The sequence below is a fragment of the Dipodomys merriami genome, unplaced genomic scaffold, assembly GCF_024711535.1.
Source record: "Dipodomys merriami isolate MVZ:Mamm:240054 unplaced genomic scaffold, mDipMer1.0.p SCAF_48, whole genome shotgun sequence".
NCBI classification, from domain to species: domain Eukaryota; kingdom Metazoa; phylum Chordata; class Mammalia; order Rodentia; family Heteromyidae; genus Dipodomys; species Dipodomys merriami.
The window spans coordinates 3,581,227-3,596,968 of record NW_027206046.1 but is presented as its reverse complement, the minus strand read 5'-3'; the positions used below and the strand labels follow the sequence as shown (position 1 = coordinate 3,596,968).

The following is a 15,742-nucleotide window of genomic DNA, read 5'->3' as shown; positions in this document are numbered from 1 at the left end:
TGTCATGAATTAAAGGAAAAAAGAAATAGAGTTGAAGACGGTAGACAGATAATTTTCTGATGAATTCTATTGTAAAATAAAGTTGAAGGGGAAGTGGTGCCATGGCTCAAGTGTTAGAGCGCTTGCCTTGAGATGAAGAGCTGAGGGACAATGCCCTGGCCCAGAGTTCAAGCCCCTTGACCAACAAAGAAAACAAAAACAAACACCTATTGCAGGGAGCTTGTGGCTCAACCCTTGTAATCCTAACTACTCAGGAGGCTGAGATCTGAGGATCATGGTTCAAAGCCAGCCTGGGCAGGAAAGTCTGTCAGACTCTTATCTCCAATAAACCATTAGAAAACTGGAAGTGGCACTGTGGCTTAAGTGTAGAGCACTTGCCTTGAGCTAAAGAGCTGAAGGAGAGTGCCCAAGTCCAGAGTTCAAGCCTCACAACCGACAAAAAAAGAAAAGAAAGTTGAGGGACTGGGAAGGTCACTCAGTGGTAGAGTGCTTGCCTTGTGTGCATGAGGCCCTGGGTTCGATTCCTCAGCACCACATAAGCAGAAAAGGCCAGAAAAGGCACTGTGGCTCAAGTGGTAGAGCCCTAGCCTTGAGCTGAAGAGCTGAGGGACAGTGCCCAGGCCCAGAGTTCAGGCCCCACAACTGCCCAAAAAAAAAAAAAGTTGAGAAATGGGGTGGTTAGCTGGAGGAAGATGTAGGATCTGGAGAGGTTTTTTTGCTTTAGGGCAGACATTACAGATTGTTAATGGGATCGATCCAATAGAGAGAGATTTATCGAAGTTGAAGAAAGGGGAAAGAATGGCTGAGATGGTTTGTAGTTTGGGAAAAACAGAGCTATAAAGTCTAATAGCACTGTCCTCCACCTTGATACTCTCTAAAGCATGAGAAGGAAAACAGGAGAACTGAAAAGATAGTAATTTCAATTTCTGCTCCTTTGGCTTCTGTTGAAGTAGGTTTAAAGATCTCTATGGGGCTGGGCATGGTGGTGCATGCCTGCTCAGGAGTCTGGGTCAGGAGGATTGCCAGACTGGCCTGAATAGGGAGACCCTTCTTAAAAAAGGAGAAAAAAAAAAAAAACAACCCTGCATTAACCTCTGGTCTTACTTGTGCCACCATACTTCAGCAAGGATCTTGTGCAAAATGTGCTTCTTTTTAATAATAATATTAGCAGTAATATTAGGGCTTTTCTTTTTCTGTTCTGCCTGGTCAGTGAATATGGAAATGAAAGGGTTTACCTTTCTATCGCTTTTTTTGGGGGGGTTGGGGGGTCATAGGGCTGGAACTCTGGGCCTGGGCACTGTCTCAGAGCTCTTCAGCTCAAGACAAGTGCTCTACCACTTGAGCCACAGCACCACTTCCGGTTTTCTGGTGATTAATTGGAGCTAAGACCCTCACGAGGTAGAGCAACTAGCTTTGAGCAAAAGAAGCTCAGACAGTGCCCAGGCCCTGAGTTCAGGCCTCATGACAGGCAACACACACACACACACACACACACACACTTAGGAGGCTAACATCTGAGAATCACAGTACACACACACACACTGAGAATCACAGTACACACACACACACACACACACACAGACACACACAGACACACACACACACACACACACACACACACACACACACACACACACACGCTACTTAGGAGGCTAACATCTGAGAATCACAGTTCAAAGCCAGCCCAGGCAGGAAAGTCCTTGAGACTCTTTTCTCCAATAAACCACCAGAAAACCAGAAGTGGTGCTGTAGTTCAAATGGTAGAACACTAACGTTAAGCTAAAGAGCTCAGGAGCAGAGACCCAGACCAGACAGAGTTCAAACCCCACAACCAAAAATAAAAAAGTCTCACAGACTTTCCTGCTGGGGCTGATTTTGAAGCATGATCCTCAGATCTTAGCCTCCTGAGTGTTAGGATTATGGGTATGAACCACCAGCTCCTGGGACTGGTGCCCAGCTTACCCTTTTTTTTTTTTTTTTTTTTTTTTTGTCGGTCGTGGGGCTTGAACTCTGGGCCTGGGAGTTGTCCCTTAGCTCTTCAGCTCAAGGCGAGCGCTCTACCACTTGAGCTACAGCGCCACTTCCGGTTTTCTGGTGGTTTTATTGGAGATAGGAGTCTCACGGTCTCTCCTGCCTGGGCTGGCTTTGAACCGTGATCCTCAGATCTCAGCCTCCTGAGTAGCTAGGATTACAGGCGTGAGCCACCAGCGCCCGGCCCTTTTTTTTTTTTTTTTAACTATGAATGTTTTGAAATTATCTGTGGTAGTACTGTGCCTGTTACTTAATATTAAGCTTTAAAAAAAAAAAAAAGTGGGGCTGGGAAGGTGGCTCAGTGGTAGAGCGCTTTCCTTGCATGCCTGAGGCCCTGGGTTTGATTCCTCAGCACCACATAAGCAAAAAGCAAAAAGCCGGAAGTGGTGCTGTGGCTCAAGTGGTAGACCACTAGCCTTGAGCTGAAGAGCTGAGGGACAGCGCCCAGGCAGAGTTCAGGCCCCACAACCGGACCCCCCCAAAAAAAAAATCAAAGTAATTCCATACCTAGCCCAAAATCTTGTCTGAGCTGGTCACTTGTGGCTCACATCTATGATCCTAGCTTCTCTAGGAGGCTGAGATCTGAGGATCACAGTTTGAAGCCAGCCTGGCCAGGAAAGTGTGAGATTCTTTTTCCAATTAACTACCAAAATGGCAGAAGTGGAGCTGTGGCTCAAATGGTAGAGTGCCTTAAGCCAAAAAACAAAAAAAGGTCAGGACCAGCACTTAGGCCTAGAGTTCAAACCTTAGGACACGGACACACACACACACATACACACACACACACACACACACACACACTTCTGTTTTCCTCCAGCATTACTAAGCAACTTAAAGTTGTTGGTAAAGAAGTTTTACTTTTTTTTTTTTTTGCCAGTCTCAGGGCTTGAACCCAGGGCCTGGGCACCATCCCTGAGCTTCTTTTGCTCAAGGCTAGCACTCTACCACTTGAGTCACAGCACTGCTTCCAGCCTTTTCTGTGTATGTGGTACTGAGGAATTGAATGCAGGGCTTCATGCATGCTAGGCAAGCACTCTACCACTAAGCCACATTCTCAGCCCCAGTTTCACTATATTTTGAGAGATTTGTGTGTGTGTGTATTTGCTTGTCTCAGAGCTTGAACTCAGGGTCTGGATGCTGTCCCTGAGCTTTTTATATACTCAATGCTAGCCCTTTACCATTTAAACCACAATCACACTTCTAATTAATTACAGTGGGTAGTTAAATAGAGATTATATTATCAATACTATCCTGCTTGGCCTGGCTTCGACCTGCTGTTCTGAGATCTCAGCCTACTGAAGAGCTAAGATTACAAGCATGAGCCACCAGTACCCAGCTAAGAGACTTTTTTTTTTTTTTTTTGCTAGACCTGGAGCTTGAACTCAGGGCCTGGGCTCTGTCCCTGAGCCTCTCTGTGCTTAAGGCTAGCGCTCTACCACTTGAGCCACAGTGCCACTTCTGGCTTTTTCTGTTTATGTGGTACTAAGCAATTGCACCCAGGGCTTCATACATGCCAGGTAAGCATTCTACTACTAAGCCACATTCCCAGCCCAGAGCTTTTTTTTTTTTTTTTTTTTTTCCTTTTTAAGCATATAATGGTTCTACAAGGGGAAAGTGTAAGTATGTATGTGACACTTTAATAAATAAATACAGTGTGTACCACCAGATCACACTCACCTCTCTCTCTCTCTCTCCCTTACGCCTCTCTCCCCTTCTTAAAACAATTTCAGCACGTTCCATTGTTCTATTTTCATACATACAAATAAAGTACTTGAACCACATTCACCCTCTTCATTCTCTCCATTCATCTTCCCCCTCCCACCAAAACCTGCCTCCAAACATAGCCTGTTTTACTTTCTTCTCTCCCTCATGTCTAGCATGTGTTACTAGCATGTGTTTTCCCATGGTAATTCACACATGCTACATATATTATAATTTAGCCAGATTAACCTCATCTATTGATTGCTTTCTTTCTGCATCCTTCCTACAAAGCCTATTTATATTTTTACTGAGAAATTTGTTTTCTTGATTGAAACCTCTATTTTCACTTTAGACCCTTAGCTCTTAACAGATGAGTAAGAATGGAAAGTAATTTCATACCTTAGATAGTAGTTACTAGGAGGCAAATTTCTCTGGCAGTTAGGTCTGATTCAGATGCCTATCAGTCATATTTGTCAAAAAATGAGAGACATCCCAAGATAAGAAATATTAAAACTTTGGATTGTTTCAGCATTACTGGGGAACATCTTCTGCCAGCCAATTTTCTTAGATTGTAACTGCCCAGCCTTCACAGCCTTACCTTAAGTTCCATATCTGTTTCACAGAAGGAATAAAAGTCGTAAGTACTAAGGGAAATTTGTTTTGTGATAAGAGATCCAAAGGAGACTTGTAAATAGTTTTCAGAATTGCTCTACTAGTTACCTTTCACCCTAAGTAGGTCTGGAATTCATCCAGCAGAACAGCTTTTGCATGTCTATACCTCTCAGAATGAATCACCTTCCCTTGGAGAGCAGGGATGTTTGTACTGTTTTCTGGCAGAATTTCCACAAAAGCTTTCCTTTTTTTTAAGTCTTCCTCTAGGTTCACTTGAACCTAGAGCATGCCAAATGTTCCTGAAGACCTTTGAATCTCCCAATTCCCAGTTGCCTGTTTGAAAAGGAAGGTCAGTTCTGACTCTCCTGGGAGGGTACCAGGCATCTTTATGACACAGTTCCCACTATGGAAACCCAGAAAAGGCAGACAATGAGCTACATACTACTGGATTAAAGTCTGTGGAAAGGTGGTTTCTTCTTGCTTTGTTAAGCATAATTCTCCTTATTTGGGAAGTGGAATATACTCTCAAGCCTAATGTTAAAGTGAAATCTGGGACATCCTTTGAGCTCTTTAAAATTCAGAATTTGTCCCAACTAGCCTGAAGTTTTTATTTTTATATTTTGTAGTTTCCAGATATGAGTCAAGAATCTGATTCTCCATTTGTTTTCATCTGCAAAAATCCCCAGGAAATGGTCGTGAAGTTTCCTATCAAAGGAAATCCAAAAATCTGTAAGTTGGCAGTCTTTGATGGTGTAATTTTCTCTTCTTGTCTTTCATCTTGCCTTACTTTGTTTAAAAAAAAATAAAAAAGGCTTTGTGCTCTGTTCTATGACTCTCTACTGTTAGAGGAATAATACAGTTACATTTATCAATAACTTTAATGGCACAGTAAGTGGAGTGTAGCCTTTCCCAAGTAAATCTTGATTTGTAGTTATTGGCATGACAGTGACTCACTCTAAACTTCCATTTAAGATCCTATGGCATTAAAATAGTTATTTGTTACTTAGGAGGGCATGGAGGTGCACACCTGTAATCCCAGCACCTGGAAGGCTGAAGCAGGAATATTTCAAGTTAAGTCAACCTGGGCTACAAAGTGAGACCCTGTCTCAAAACAATAATATAAAATGTTACTTGTGGGCTGTGAATGTGACTTAGTGGTAAAGTGCTTGCCTAGCATGCATGAAGCCCTGGGTTCGATTCTCTGGTACCACATAAACAGAAAAAGCTGGAAGTGGCACTGTGGCTCAAGTGGTAGAGTGCTAGTTTTGAGCACAGAGAAGTTCAGGGACAGTGCCCAGGCCAAGGACTGGCAAAAAAAAAAAAGAAAAAAAATACTACTTGTCAGTCAAAAGGACATATATGGCTTATTCCACCATACAGTGGAAGTGGTAAGCCTGTGCCAAGAGCAATAGTGTCATCTATACATTGTTCTTCAGTATTCAACCCAAGATGATTAAAACAACTTTTGTGTGTGTGTATGGTTCTGGGGCTTGAACGGAGGGTCTGAGGACTATCCTTTGGCTTTTTCACTCAAGGCTGGTGCTCTACCACTTTAGCCACTGCCCCACTTCTGGCTTTTTGGTGGTTAATTGGAGATAAAAAGCCTTGTGAACTTTCTGCCTTGGCTGGCTTTGAATTGCAATCCTCAGATTCTGAGTAGCGAGGATTATAGGAATGAGCCACCATTCCTGGCTTCCATTTGCTTTTATCATATACTGGTTTATGCTTTTTTTTTTCTTCTTTTTTCTTTTGTCATTTGTGGGGCCTGAACCCTGGGCCTGGGCGCTGTCCCTCAGCTCTTTAGCTCAAGGCTAACGCTCTATCACTTGAGCCACAGCACTACTTGCGGCTTTTTCTACTTACGTGGTGCTGAGGAATCGAACCCATGGCCTCATGCATGCAAGGCAAGCACTCTACCATTGAGCTACCTTCCCAGCCCCTGGTTTATGCTTTCATGTTACTGCTTTCCCATTGTATGAATTGGATGATTCTGGGTTACACATTATCTCCCCTGTGCACAGCTCAGCCTCACCCTGTATGTTTAGGAAGGACTAGCCATTTATTAAGTCTGTTCTCAAGAAAAGTACTTCTCAAATGGGAGCAAAATCTACCAAGATTGGGCTGGGAAGGTGGCTCAGTGGTAGAGCACTTGCCTTGCATGCTCAAGGCCCTGGGTTCGATTCCTCAGCACCACATAAGAAAAAAGCCGGAAGTGGCGCTGTGGCGCAAGTGGTAGAGTGCTAGCCTTGAGCTGAAGAGCTGAGGGACAGTGCCCAGGCCCAGAGTTCAAGCCCCACAACCGGACCCAAAAAAAAAAAAAAAAAAAATCTACCAAGATTAAAACACAGATTCCTGGGTCAGATGATACTGATGGTTACCTTTTTTGTGTATGTGTTTGCATGCATGCAACTCCTGGGGCTTGAATTTGGCCTAGGTTCTCTGTCCCTGAGCTTTTTATGCTCAAGGTTAGCACTTTACCCCTTGAACCACAACTCCATTTCTGCCTTTTTTGGTGGTTAATAGGAAGTGAGTCTATGGGCTTTCCTGCCTGGGCTAGCTTTGAACTATGATCCTCAGATCTCAGTCTCTTTTTAGCCCTTAATAGGTAGGATTACAGGTCTTGAGTCCTCAACACAGAACTCTGATGCTGCCATCTGCTGCTGCTGCCGCCTCGGCTGCTGCCTCCTCCTCCTCCTCCTCCTCCTGTTGTTGTTGTTGTTGTTCTTCTTCTTCTTCTCCTCCTTCTTCTTTCATCCTCCTCCCCTTCCCCCTCCCCCTCCCCCTCTCCTCCTCCCCCTCCCCTTCCCCCTCTTCCTCCTGTGGGGCTTGAAACACTTTGATTCACAGTACCACTTCTGGTTTTCATTTAGTTGATAGCCCTGAGGATGTCCCCTACTATATGTGATTTCAAATGTTACTCTTTTTTTTTTTTTGGCCAGGCCTAGGGCTTGAACTCAGAGCCTCGGTACTTCCCTGAGCTTCTTTTGCTTAAGGTTAGCACTCTACCACTTGAACCATAGCACCATTACCAGCCTTTTCTGTGTATGTGGTACTGAGGAATTGAATGCAGGGCTTCATGCATGCTAGGCAAGCAATCTACCACTAAACTACCTTCCCAGTCCTCAAATGTTACTCATCTTTGGTTTTGCTTGGGGCATTCTATTCCTTCATTCTTACCTTGCTCTAGGCACTGCTGGAAGCTCTGGTGGTAGGAGGAAAAAAGATACTCAGTATTTGCTCTCAAACCACTATGGCTGGATCTTTTTTCGAGTCCCCTTTTCTCTGCTTCTTCCTGTATCTTGGTTCTTATCTGCTTCCTAAGCTTGTATGAGAAAATGTTCTGGGTAAACAAAGTTAAGATATTTCCCCAAAATGTTTTATTTTAGTTCTTTCTTTACCCAAATACCGACCTTTATCACATATGTGGCCTTCATTTTTCTGCTAAGGCTTAACAGGGATTGAGGGGAATAATGTTCTTAAGATAAAGGTTTAATAACATCTTTCTCCCTATCTTGTCTCTTATCATTAAAGCTGGGCTAGAGAAAGTGAAGTATTGGTAGGAAACAATAGGTAGTGCTTTTTGTTGTTGTTGTTGTTGCCAGTGTTGTAGCTTGAACTTGGGGCCTGGAAACAGTCCCTTAGCTCTTTCACTCTAGGCTAGTGCGCTATCACTTGAGCCACAACTCTACTTCCAGCTTTTCTATGGTTAATTAGAGAGAAGAGTCTTATGGGCTTTCCTGCCCCAGGCTTCCTTTGAAGAAAGATCCTCAGATCTCAGCCTCCCGAGTAGCTAGAATTACAGGTATGAGCCACATGTACCCACCTGTAGTTTGTTTTTTGATGGTGCTGGAGTTTGAACCTGGACCTTTTGCTTGCTAGGAAGGTAGTCTACTACTAACCTATACCTCAGCTGGGAATTTTTTTTCTACTTTATATCTTTTATAAACTCATGCAAATGTGGCCTTATGCCTTATATGGAGTATGTGAAAATTTCTTCCTTTTTTTTTTTTTGGCAGGGGGGCTTTAACTACTTCTGTGTCATTTGAGCTACAGTACCATTTCTGGCTTTTTCTGAGTAGTTTATTGGAGATAAGAGTTTCACGGACTTTCCTGCCCATGCTGGCTTTGAACTGTGATTCTCAGATCCTCCTGAGTAGGATTATAGTCATGAGCCATGGGTGCCTGGCTTACATGTGAAAATTTCAATCAAAGTTATGTAGATGGATGCATCAATGACATATACTTTTTCCTTTTGTAACTTCTTGCCTATCTGCTGCACATTAACTTGATGTTATTCTTTTAGACACTATGATTGAGGATGTGGTTTAACACATTTAGCCTTAGGTGCTAAATGTAAAATTATTGGGGAATTACAGAAAGCAATCCTTTTCACTCTTCACTAAGAGAATGTATTGTATTCAGTTTTAGTAATGTATTACTGAATTCACTACCCACATCCCAAATCTTGAGAGAACCAGGCTGAACTAGAACTTAAAAGTTTTAGCAATCTTGGGGCTGGGAAGGTGGCTCAGTGGTAGAGCGCTTGCCTTGCATGCCTGAGGCCCTGGGTTCTATTCCTCAGCACCACATAAGCAGAAAAAGCCAGAAGTGGCGCTGTGGCTCAAGTGGTAGAGCGCTAGCCTTGAGCTGAAGAGCTGAGGGACAGCGCCCAGGCCCAGAGTTCAGGCCCCACGATTGGACCCAAAAAAAAAAAAAAAAAAAAAAAAAAGTTTTAGCAATCTGGATGTAGTTACTGTGTTTGCCTCTTTCCATAAGAAGCCAAGGTCTCTTGTTTCATTGCTGATTGTGTCTGTGTAAGAGCCACTGCTGGTGGCAGTCACTCTGATAGATGTTGGGGATACAAAAAAGTCCTTGGTTATAAAGTATTCAACAGATTCCTGGCACATGTCTGGATTTTTTAGACAGCCGAGGGGATGGAAGAACTTTTGAGTCCCTAGGAATGGCCTGAAATTCCTTATTGCTCTTACTTCTCTTTCCTCCTATTAGTTTCTCAGTTTGTGAAGTCATCATTGAAGCCAGAAATTAATCTGCCTACTCTTAACTTCCTTGTTTATTTGTATGGGTTGATTTTATCTGAACTTGTCCCATTTGGTGCTTTTTACCATCAGTCTGGAGTTTTCTGAAATTTGGATTTGGAATATTCTAATATACTAAGGCTTTAAAAAAGATGGGAAAAATCAACACATGATGAAGGGAGCATGACTCAAGTGGAAGAGTTGCCTTGCAAGTGTGAGGCCCTGAGTTCAACCCCTATGCTACCAACAACAATAACAAAAAGACTTGTCTGGGATTACTGGTGACATTAGACTATAACTAAGAAGCACAACAAGCACTTTTTTTTCAGCTCTTTCATATGCATGTTTGACCTTCATATTCATGAATTTTACTATCAAAGAATTGAAAATATTTGAGATTGTACTAAGGATGTACAGACATTCTAAACAATACAATAGACACCTATTTATAGTGTACTCAATATCTCAAGCAATCTAGAAATTATTTAAAGTATAGTGGAGGGTGTTAGAGATAAGTCTCACATGACTTTGCTACCTGGGCTGGCTTCAAACCTTGATTCCCTGATTTCAGCTAGGATTACAGACATGAACCACTAGTGCTTGGCCAAGAGAGAGAGAGAGAGAGAGAGAGAGAGAGAGAGAGAGAGAGAGAGAGAGAAAGAGAGAGAGAGAGAGAGAGAGAGAGAATGTGTGTGTGTGTGTGTGTGTGTGTGTGTGTGTGTGTGTGTGTGTGCGCGCCATTCTTGGGGTTTGAACTCTGGGCCTGAGCTTCTTTTGCTCAAGGCTAGTACTCTACCACTTGAGCCACAGATCCACTTCTGGCCTTTTCTGTGTATGTGGTACTGAGGAATCAAACCCAGGGTTTCATGCTAGACAAGCACTCTACCACTAAGCCAGACACCTTCCCAGTCCAAGTAGGGTTTTTTTAAAGTTTTTTTTTTTCTCCTTTGATTTTATAGTTGAGTAAACAAATTTAACAGAAGTTATGTTTTGCTCAAGTCTTTCTGGCTGTAGATTTCCTGTTCTTTGCACTTTATCAGGTTGCCTCAGGAACAAATTATTCCAATTTGCATCTTATTTTTAGTGTACAGTATCATTGATATGGAAAGGGCTTTCAGGACTTTCCAGCTTTCTCTTAGAATTGGAAAAAAACTTGAGGACAGGAGTAAGTAGGAAGCATCCTCAAGGTTATTTGGCTAGAAGTAGCTGTCTGAGTGATAGAAGCAACTTATTCGATACAGAGAGCTAGACGTCTGGAGTCATGAATGGAATTCTAAATTCTGTCCTAGCTTGTCCTAAAAATCTGAATGAGACATAATACTTATTTGTACTTCTGAATACTATCACCTTTTACAATGTATTTATCTAATATCTGCTGGTTTGGGTTACTGTATAGTCCCCATAATAGAAAGGATTTAAAATTTGTAGGTCTGCTTTCTTTGTTTAATTCATTTGATGAAAGCATTTATCCAGCACTTACCATTTGACAGTCACTATGGAAATGTTCAAGATACAAAGAAAAACTTACCTTGTAATAGAGTTCTTTTGCCAAGTTGCTGGCACATGTTCAGATTTCCAGCCAGGCAGCCTAGGGAATGAAAGAACTAAATCCCTGGGAATGCCCTCTGCTCTAAAGCCCAAATTAAAGTCAACAGCACTGTGATTGTTGTGGATAGCATTCAAGGTATCAGTTAGGAATGGATCCTGAGGAAACCTAGATGCAGGTGTATCTGTGGAGAGAATAAGGGAAGGAGACTTAAGAAAACAAGAAGATGGCTGGGGGTTGGGAAGGTGGCTCAGTGGTAGAGTGCTTGCCTTGTATGCCTGAGGCCCTGGGTTCGATTCCCCAGCACCACATAAGCAAAAAGAAAAAAGCTGGAAGTGGAGCTATGGCTCAAGTGCTAGAGCGCTAGCCTTGAGCTGGAGAGCTGAGGGACAGTGCCCAGGCCCAGAGTTAAGGCCCCCCGACCGGACCTCCCCCCCAAAAAAAAATGATGGCTGGATGTTGATAGCTCATGCCTGTAATTGGGAGGCTAAAAATAAGAAGGTTATGGTTCAAGGCCATTCTTAGCAAAAACGTTGGTAAGACCCAGGCTCAGTGCTGTTGGCATATGCCTATCATCTTAGGTATGGGAAGCTTAGAATGAGAGGATCATGGTTTCATGCCAGCTTAAACAAAGAAGTCCATGAGGCTCCATCTTAGCAGAAAAAATTGGGCATGATAGAACACCTGTCTGTGAAAAATAGAGGAGGATGGCAGTCAGAAGTAAGACCCTAGCTCAAAAATAATCATTGTGAGCCAGGGGCTGGTGGTTCACACCTGTAATCTTAGCTATTCAGGAGGCTGAGATCTGAGGATCATGGTTCAAAGCCAGCCCAGGCAAGAAAGTCCATGAGACTCTGATCTCCCATTAACCACCAGAAAACCGGAAGTGGTGCTGTGGCTCCAGTGGTAGAATGCTGGCCTTGAGCTGAAGAGCTGAGGGATATTGCCTAGGCCCAGAGTTCAAGCCCCAAAACCAACAACAACAAAAACAAAAAATCAGTGTGAAAAAGAGGTGGAGGTTTGGTTCAGCAGCTAAGCACCTGCCTAGCAAGTGAAAAAAAGAAAAAAAAGTAAAGAAATTTTTTAAAAGGAACTTATTATGGTAAGGTTATTCTTCTCCATTCTCCTTCTGCAGTAGTTAGGACATATATTTTTACCCTAATGGGACAAAGGAGACCATTGAAATCCAGTGAGGTTGTATCACTTACTCCAGTTCATCTAGCTAGTTAATACCAGAAAGGGATGGATTAGAAACTTGGTCTTTTGACTTGGGTCATTTGCAATCCTCTGTTATACCTGATTGCTCAACAAATAAAAATGGCAACACGTGTGGCCCACTGCCCCGCAGTAGATATAGTGGATGTAGATATAGTCCCATAACATACCTGACTGCTCTTTTTTTTTTTTTTTCTTGTTTTTTTGGGTCAGGTCGCAGGGCCTAAACTCATCCTGGGCGCTGTCCCTGATCTCTTCAGCTCAAGGCTAGCACTCTACCACTTGAGCCACAGCACCACCTCCAGCTTTCTTTCTTTTTTTTTTTTTTTGGTCGGCCGTGGGGCTTGAACTCTGGGCCTGGGCACTGTCCTTCAGCTCTTCAGCTCAAGGCGAGTGCTCTACCACTTGAGCTACAGCACCACTTCTGGTTTTCTGGTGGTTTATTGGAGATAGGAGTCTCACGGTCTTTCCTGCCCGGGCTGGCTTTGAACCGCGATCCTCAGATCTCAGCCTCCTGAGTAGCCAGGATTATAGGCGTGAGCCACCAGCGCCCGGCCCAGCTTTTTTTCTTTTTGCTTATATGGTGCTGAGGAATCGAACCCAGGGCCTCATGCATGCAAGGCAAGCACTCTACCCCTGAGCCACCTTCCCAGCCCCTGACTACTTTTATGGTATACCCAAGTCTCTTCATTTTTGCGGTGCTAAAGCTGAAAGGAATTGTTTCTGTTTTAGCATCATCAGCTTTACTATTGACTCAGTTGAGGCTTTTTGTGGGAGGAAGAACATTGCAAGCTCTTTTCTCAAGCCAGCCAAGATAGAAATTCTTATGCTATTCTTCATGAAACCGATGATTGCAAATGCTGCTACCAGTGTACCACATTCTATCCTGGTTTCTATGAAAAGCAAGAGTTCAAAGGCTACGTTAGTAAAGCACCTCTCATTTGTATAACCAGTGGTGTTAAGGTTGTTTTGTTTGTTTGTTTTCCTTTTTTGATGCTAAGGATCCAACCCCAGGGCATTACAGAGAAAAGCTCTATTACTGAGCCACCTCCCTAGTACTGATTTTTTTTTTTTGGGCCAATCCTGGGGCTTGAACTTGGCCTAGGTACTTCCTTGAGCTTCTTTTGCTCAAGGCTAGCCCTCTACCACTTGAGCCACAGTGCCCCTTCCTGCATTTTCTGTGTATGTGGTACTGAGGAATCGAACCCATGGCTTCATGCATGCTAAGCAAGCACTCTACCACTAAGCCACCTTCCCAGCCCCCCTAGCCCTGATTTTTTTTTTTTTTTTTTTTTTTTTTACCACTTAGAGGAGTCACAGAGCCTATGACCTTTACCCTTCTTAGCTGTTGATAGGGGCCCTTTGTCAGCAAAGCATTCATGTGGATTCTACTCCACTGTTTCAGGTCACTCCCCCTATTAAAGTCTGTGGCAGCCAAGGGGTGAGTTGAACTGCTTTTCCCACTGTGAAGGAGGGTCATGCACTATGCTCAGCCAGTTAACAGGTCAGTGGAATGAGTTTCCCACTGTGTGAAATGCTTCCCTTTATTACACTGTGTATTCTTAAAAACTTTGTCTGGGCATCAGACACCCTGAAAAATAAGATGCTTCTTTTACGGTAGCTATAAAATTAGAAGTAGGAACTTAGATTCTCTAGACAAATACTCAGTTTGTGCCTGTGTATACCAGCCCTTCCCTCCTCCCCGCTTCAGGCTTGTGCTTGCATATCTTTCTCTTTATACAGTGTTTCCACTATTTTTTTTTTCCTCATTCTTACAAAATGAAACTAACTCTGAAGTTTGGAAGTTTCTTGAGTTCTGAAGCAAGATAATTGAATGTGACAGGAACACAGTAAGCAAGATTTGCATTGCAAATAGAAAAATAAATAAGTAAATAAATAATGAGACTTCTTTTTCTCCCTCACAGGGAAACTGGATTCCAAGATCCATCAAGGAGCAAAGAAGGGGTTAATGAAGCAGAATAAAACTGTCTGACCCTGGAGAAAAGAGACTATACAGCACAGTGGAATTCCATGTACTAAAATTGGTACCCACTGGTCCTTCGGAAGCAAAAGCAGAAGAAATCTAAAGGCTGGGCCCTCAGGCTTTAATGTCTCAGAATTTAAACTGCCAAAATTTGTTTATTTTTCTTAAATAATAGGATTCTTTATGTGGTGGGTCAAAAATCTTTGAATACATTATTTATAAAAACACTTTTAAAATTCTAGGTCTTTGACATTTTTCTCATTGTAGTAATCAAAAGAGAAAGAAACATGTTGAAAATTACTTTCCTCTAAGATTTGTATATGAAGTTAGGAAAATTATGATCTTAGGTTAACATTTTCTCTCTGTCTCTGTCTCTGTCTCTGTCTCTGTCTCTCTCTCTCTGTTTCTCTCTCTCTCTTTCTTTTTGCCAGTCCTTGGACTTGAACTCAGGGCTTGCCCACTGTCCCTGAGCTTCTTTCGCTCTACCACTTGAGGCACAGGCTTTTTCTGTATATATGGTACAAAGTAATCAAACCCAGGGCTTCGTGCATGCTAGGTAATTACTCTACCACTAAGCCACATTCCCAGCCCACGTTAACAGTTTGTTGAGATATTCTTTGGATTTAAAGTTGTTTTTGTTTTCTTTTGTGCTGGTTCTAGGGCCTGAACTCAGGGCCTGGGCACTGTCCCTGAACCTTTTTGCTTATGACTCTACCACTTGATCTACATCACGACTCCTGGCTGTTTTGGTGCAAAGCCCAGACTGGCTTTGAACCTTAATCATCATATTTCAGCCTCCTGAGTAGCTAGGATTACAGCATGAATTACCAGTGCCAGGCAGGTTTTTTTGTTTTGTTTTGTATTTTAGAAGTAAATGTCCTGGAAGTGGTGCTGTAGCTCAAGTGGTAGAGCGCTTGCCTTGAGCTGAAGAGCTGAGGGACAGTGCCCAGGCCCAGAGTTCAAGCCCCACGACCGCCAAAAAAAAAAAAAAGAGAAGTAAATGTCCTAAAAATATTAGGATGATTGAGGAACCCTGTGTTTAATACAAAGCCTATGATGTAACAAAAGGATTTTAACAGATTTTCTGCTCTGATCCAACATCTTTTCAAGTGAAAAGCTGAGTAGTCCATACTGGTAAATTATTGTTTTGGAAAGGATAACTTGGAAGGGCTTCTACTTTGTCCTTTAGTTTGAGAAGCCAGGAAGGATGGGAAGAGGTAGAACTACCTGCCTGATGAGACAGCATGAAGCCACCTTATTTATTTCAGTAGTATTTCAAAAGAATCACCTGAATAGGACAATTAGAAACAAACTGGCTGAGAGCCAGGGGCTCATGCCTGCAATCCTAGTTACTTAAGAGGCTGAAATCTGAAGATTGCAGTTCAAAGCCAGCCTAAGCAGGAAGGTCTGTGAGATTTTTATCTCCAGTTAACCACCTAAAAATCAGAAGTGAAGCTATGGCTCAAAATGTTATAACACTAGTGTTGAGCAGAACAGCTCCGGAACAGCACCCAGGCCTGAGTTCAAGCTCCATGACCAAAAAAAAAAGAAAAGAAAAAAAGTTAAAAGAAAAAAGGAAACAAACTGAAAACAAAATCTCTTCAGTCAATGCATCCA

At 42.7% G+C, this 15,742-nt stretch overlaps 1 protein-coding gene across 2 annotated transcripts in view; it reads left to right on the top strand.

Moving 5' to 3' along the window:
• Positions 1–14,366, top strand: part of Trip4 (thyroid hormone receptor interactor 4) — a 63,047-nt gene extending 48,681 nt beyond the window's left edge. Inside the window, exons 12-13 of one of the 2 annotated variants that reach the window (XM_069995181.1) lie at positions 4,971–5,073; positions 14,067–14,366. In XM_069995181.1, coding sequence (XP_069851282.1) covers positions 4,971–5,073; positions 14,067–14,134 — 171 coding nt within the window. In that variant the 3' untranslated portion in view covers positions 14,135–14,366. The remainder of the gene's footprint in view (positions 1–4,970; positions 5,074–14,066) is intronic. The other variant, XM_069995182.1, reaches the window with a different exon arrangement.
• The last annotated feature ends 1,376 nt before the right edge of the window (positions 14,367–15,742 follow it).